General features: G+C 36.6%; 1 protein-coding gene across 2 annotated transcripts in view; it reads left to right on the top strand.

The window, feature by feature from the left end:
• The window catches only part of LOC118430606 (NXPE family member 3-like), a 7,174-nt gene extending 4,816 nt beyond the window's left edge, over nucleotides 1–2,358 (top strand). For both annotated transcript variants that reach the window (XM_035841584.1, XM_035841590.1), the window contains one exon: nucleotides 410–2,358. In XM_035841584.1, coding sequence (XP_035697477.1) covers nucleotides 410–1,164 — 755 coding nt within the window. In that variant the 3' untranslated portion in view covers nucleotides 1,165–2,358. The remainder of the gene's footprint in view (nucleotides 1–409) is intronic.
• The last annotated feature ends 4,006 nt before the right edge of the window (nucleotides 2,359–6,364 follow it).

Below are 6,364 nucleotides of genomic sequence, written 5' to 3'. Positions count from 1 at the left end.
TAAAAAAAAATAAATATATATATAAATATTTATATTATATATATTTTTATATATATATATATATATATATATATATATATATATATATATATATATATATATATATATATATATATATATATATATATATATATATATATATATATATATATATATATATATATATATGCATTTGTGCAGTATTACCTTGTGCAATCAACTAAACAAAAAAATAAAGTCATTTGTAAGGTGCTTAATGTTAAGTATTGTCTTGTATGTAAATGATACAAAATTGAATTCATGAATTTATTTTATATGAATTTATGACTTGGTTATGTTAACTTAAACATTGTCATTCTGTGATTCTCTTACCTAAAAGAATTACTCACGGATACTTACCATATGTTTGATGTTGTCCATGTGTGACCAGGAGTTGCAGGAAGCACCCTACCACTCTGCGCACCTCGCCTGCCAGAGACAGTGTCAGAAGGCTATTGGTTCAACGGAACCTGGAACGGCCTAAGATGCCAAACAAGACGATTTCCCTCAGCTCGATCAATGTTAGAGTGTCTGCGAAACAAATCATTGCATTTTCTGGGGGATTCCACGACAAAGCAGTGGTGGAAATATTTAACAACTTTCCTTGGCTTAGGTAACAGGGAACCTGACCGTTACAGAACATCATCAGTAAACAATGAATATAACATCAACTTGACATTTTTATTTCATCAATTTCCTACCAACGCAAAATTGACAATAGGAGTTAACAGGCTCAGTTATGTAGCAGAGGGCATTGATGACATTGTAGGAGGACCGGATGTTGTGATAATTTTAGGGTTATGGGCACACTACATGGCTGAACCTATGGAAACATTCCGTTCACGAGTCTGGGGCATTCGTCATGCCATAGAAAGACTGCACAGCCGTTATCCAGACACAATGGTCATCTGGCGAACTAGTAATACCAATCACCACGGTCGGCTCCGTCATTTTGTAGAAAACAGCGATTGGTATTCCTACCAACTTTTATTGGAAGTTAAAAAAATCTTGGAAGACGTAAACGTTGCGATCCTAGATGTCTGGGAAATGTCGGAGTCTATGTGGCATGACGCTATTCTGCATCCACCCGAGGATGTTATCAAGGAGCATGTAAATCTGCTATTGTCTTACATTTGCGCTGATTAACCCTAATCCGACCGTAAAGCCATGAGTTTGTATATGTGTCTTATAACTACTGATACCGAGATTGGCTCATTGCTGATTAAGCTATCCTAGAAAGTTAATACATTGTCCAGTGGGGTCAAAAACTGACCCAAGCATATTTGAAAACTAACTTTTGAGACCCTAACCTTAACAACTTCTCGGATGATAACGACATTTTCAGAGAATGATGCACATGTGAAACAAAAGCATGATAACAACTTGGTGTCATTATCATTTACTATAGCATCATGATGTCATCAAGCTAATACCGGCCGCCATCTTAGATATCGAATGATGATGTCATCAAATAAGCATGAATTCTAAATAATGAATCATGAAATTTACTTTCATTTTTATAAAATGTCATGAAAAGGTGTGGTTTGCCAAGAAAACCTTAAAACTTAAATATTTAGGCCAAAATTAAAATTTCGTAATAAATATGGCTGCCAGAATTCCGTTACCATGGCAACATGAAAAATAAGAAATTTATTTTATTGACTTTAAATTTTTGCTATCAACATTTTCTGAAAAGATACCAAGTTTGGTGTCCCTAGCATTGAAGAAGGTAGAGGCATTAAAAAAAAAAACTACCCTGTCTGATTAGCGTTAGTGCAAAATGTGGCCCTAGTGATCTTTTGCATGCATTATGATAATGAGCGAGAATTATTCTCACCTAGTCATGTAAAACTTTCCGACATAGATAAAGGAAACTATACATATATACAAATAACTTAAAAGAGTAAAACAAAAAAACTATATTTGTACAAAACGTTATGGGATCAGTTTTGACCCCATAAAGTAGTCGAGAAAAAAAGCTTCGGTGGTTTGAGAGATATATGTTTATAGGGGAAAAAAGGGAGTCTTAATATACCCTTCATTAAAGACTATGCGTGTGAACTTGTCACCTCGCTAACTGACATCACAAACGAATCCCTACGTCAGGGCAGAGTACCACCTGAAACGCGATCGTAATCCCCGTCCTGAAAGACCAACCAACAGACTTCGACAAAATAAGACCAGTGTCACTAACATCACAGTTTGCTAAAGTTGTGGAGGTTTCGTCCTCTCGTCGCTTATCCGCGGCGTTTCACCGGTTGTGGAATGTTTGCATGAGGAATGCCTGTTATTTTATTGAAATGTGTTGAAATTTATGTAATAAATGATTCATAACCATAACTGGCTGAGGTCATTTTCGACCCCACCGAACCAGACCTTAACATAGACAAAAAATTAATAGATGTTGTAAGACATGTATACAGACGAATTAAAAACTAGAGTTCGACAAACACATCTCTTCGCCAAATAATCATGCCTTTATTTAAGACTTTAGGCCACACCAATTTAATTTCCAGGTTCACGGATTTTTTCATAAAAAATATGGAGCGAGAGGGCGAAATAAAAATAAAAATAAAACTTGTAAAATGGTTGGGGTAAAGGTAACGGCTAATCCAAAACACAAAGAAAAAAGTTTTCAGCTTGAAAAAAGTACAAAAACACTATTATTGTACAGTAACAGCACCTGAACCCACACTTTAAGGAGCTTATAATGTAAAGGTCAATTTGCTACACCAGAAAGTTGGTGAATGGTTTCATTAATGGTCAAAATTTGCTGAGTGGTAATTTTTATCTTTTTTTTCCAAAAAATAGGAGCGAGCGAATTCGTGAACCAAGAAAGTAAATTGATGTGGCCTTAAGGTCTTATTCATGTATTACTAAATAGTAGCATGAACTGTGATCCTCACAAAGCCAGAAATGCTCCCCAAACAAGTCTGTGATCACAGATGACCTGGTACCTTGCCTGGTCAATAAGAATTTCATGCCTTCCAGAGGTTTTGTCCCCAGTGTAACAGCGTCCAGCTCACAAGCTCCTCCAGCAAAACATCAGTGTAACAATTGTGTCTATAGATATAGGTCAAAATGATATATATATATATATATATATATATATATATATATATATATATATATATATATATATATGCTAAGAATAGTAAGATGTAGGAAACAGACTGCGATCGGGATCTGTCCTAGGACAATCGGCGATTCTACTAGTACAAATTGCAATCAGGATCTCTCCTAGGAGAAACTCCGATAAAAACTCAAATGATGCTAAGATGTAGGAAACAGGAATGATTTTTTTTTAAAACAATGATTTCATTTAGTTATAAAGTTGTGAACTGATGCCATACGTATGACATGTTGTGAAATGTACTCAATAGGTGTGAAATTGTGAGTAATATCTTGAAACTCTGCTTGATATTTTGACACCTGTTTGACGACTTTACAGTTGTTATTGTTCCTCCAAAGCCGTGAAATTTGCATACCGACACATTGTTTGATCACCTGTTGGTGTCGTTCACATATTATAAGATTTCTGCCACTACTTAATCAGAAATTACATTATCAGAAATTACTTTATCAGAAAACCTGAAATTTACCATGAAAGTGATGCTATATACTATAGTGTATCTTGAGTTAGGTTGCAGAAGTGATTCTAGTGTGGTAGTCTTCGGTGAAATTAACATTGTAGAATTGACACAAGTAGGCTTCAGTGTAGTTGGTAATGAGTTAGTAGGTTTCCATTAATACTAAATGCAATCATTGTTTACAAAAAAAATATTGCTGTTTTCTACATCTTAGCATCATTTGAGTTTTGATCGGACTTTCTCCTAGGAGAGATCCTGATTGCAATCTGTACTAGTAGAATCGCCGATTGTCCTAGGACAGATCCTGATCGCAGTCTGTTTCCTATATCTTAGCATCATTTGAGTTTGGATCGGAGTTTCTCCTAGGAGAGATCCCGATCGCAATCTATACTAGTAGAATCGGCGATTGTACTAGTACAGATTGTGATCGGGATTTCTCCTGGGAGAAACTACGTTCGCGATCTCTCCTAGGAGAATCGGCGATTCTACTGGATCTCTACTGTGACATATATATATATATATAAAACAGTTTATTTCTGTTAATTGGCCACTGATTACACTGAATAGTAAATGCATCTTTCCATGTAGAGTATTATGTAAAGTACCTTTCAGCAAAAAACAATGCAAACGAGTTTGAAAGTCCTACCATGGAATTCAGTGGATTTCTGTACTTTCCTCATTAATTATGCAAATTAGCTGTTGATTTGAATAATTAGCATTACATTATGTAAGAGGTCACTTAGGCTATCTACCACTCAAAAATCACGACCACAGCATGTTCAGAACACAAGATGTAAAAAATTGCTGCAGTACCTTAGGAAGCCGCTAGGGGGCCCACTATCATACTCGACCTTCGTTGTCCTAACCCCTTCCCACCTACAAAATATCATCAGGATCCTTTCAAGGCTTCTCGAGTTATGCATTGCACAAACGGACGCACACACTCGGCCCGCTACCGTCCTAACGGAAAATGATATGCCAACTATTTTCGAACACAACCTTCCTTTATGCAAACGCTACTTAAACGCCAAATATCATGAAAATCCATACACAGATTCTTGAGTTATATGTTGTTGGAATGGATTTAAGAATGTTCCTCATTAATTATGCAAATTATCTGCTGATTTGCATAATAAGTATTACATTGTGTAAGTCATTACTCATTCTATCTACATAATAAAAATCCTGATGATCCGTCAACACGGTCTTGAGTTATTCTCGTTCAAAGTTTGAAAGGAAATCGGTGCCTGCAGTTCCCAAAAAGCTGCTAGGAGGTCCAAACTCACAGCACTTACTTTCTGTCCCAAGGGCTATCTACCACTCAAAAATCATGACCACTGCATGTCCAGAACACGAAGTGTATAATTTAAAAGTTTTTGCTGCAGTACTTTAGGCAGCCACTAGAGGGCCCATTATCGAACTTGACCCTCGTTTTCCTGACACCTATCCACCTACCAAATATCATCAGGATCCATTCAAGGGTTCTTGAATTAATCTGCATACAGACAAACGCACTTACATACAAATCCCGCTACAGCACCATAGGTAAAAGCTAGGAAAACCATTTTCGCACTTGACTTTCCTCTCCAAAACCGCTACACACCTACCAAGTATCGTGAAAATCGCCCAGCTGCATTTTGACTTATGCTGCCCAAAACAAACCCCAAAAACATACCAAGCTTGCTGCAGTACCGTAGGAAAACGCCAGGTAAACTGTTTTCTAACTTGGGATTCCTTTTGACAACCGCTACACACCTACCAAAATCACTAAGTTCCATCCACAATTTCTGGAGTTATTTGCTGTTGACCTACATACAGACCCAAGTCAGCAATAACATACTCTTCTTGGCGAAGAGAAAAATCACCCCAAACGGTCGGATGTGGGTTAAAGACCTTTCTTGCTGAAACATAAACCGCACAAAACAACAGCTGGGCTTATTGAAAAACCTACGCGATAAATTGGATACGACTTTGGTTTCATTTCAAATTTCACTTGCTCCTATCGCATTGTTAGTTAAAATTAACTTTCCACTGCGAGATAGTGTCCAGTCTTGACGTAGTGTAATTTCCAAGCTCGCATAGTTCACCGGGGCCTTCTTCTATCAGTAAAAGAGCTGCGTGATAGCATTACTTTACAATAAGGGAAAAAATGAAATGACAGATGGATTGAAAGATTTGAAAATCGCGACACGTGTGTTTTATTGGTCTACCAAAAGGCTTTAAGAGATACAATTGGTTGTATACAATAGATGTATATTTACATACAGAGAGACAAAGTAAGTAGGAATGTCAACTATGAGTGAAGGTAGGTGAATAAAGCTTCTCGTTACCCGGTCGCCATTTCCAGTTAAACAATTTTTTCAACATTTATGCAATACACAGTTATTCAGTTTGGTAACAAAACCTTTTTACTCTTACAGTGAACTTTAACCCTCAAACACCCGAGAGAGGTCCATTTGGACTCCAGACGTAAATTTTGAAGTACCATTTGAACATTTTTAATCTTGGTTCAATACCGTTCAACTATTAAGAAAGTCTGTGTTCTGTCCGTCTGGGGTGGACCCAAGCAACAAAGTGCATTTTTTGGTCCACCCCAGACAGACTGAGAATGATTCCCTAAATACTTATCGCATGACTACTAAACTTTCAGAGGATATAAACATGTAAAACTAAATCCTCATAAAAACTTTTGTGTCATCACCATATGATATGACGACATTATGACATCATTTAGTTGATAAGGGCAGCCATCTTGG

Source organism: Branchiostoma floridae, chromosome 1 (assembly GCF_000003815.2).
Source record: "Branchiostoma floridae strain S238N-H82 chromosome 1, Bfl_VNyyK, whole genome shotgun sequence".
NCBI lineage: Eukaryota > Metazoa > Chordata > Leptocardii > Amphioxiformes > Branchiostomatidae > Branchiostoma > Branchiostoma floridae.
The sequence above is the reverse complement of the archived record's forward strand: the minus strand, read 5'-3'. Positions and strand labels throughout refer to the sequence as shown.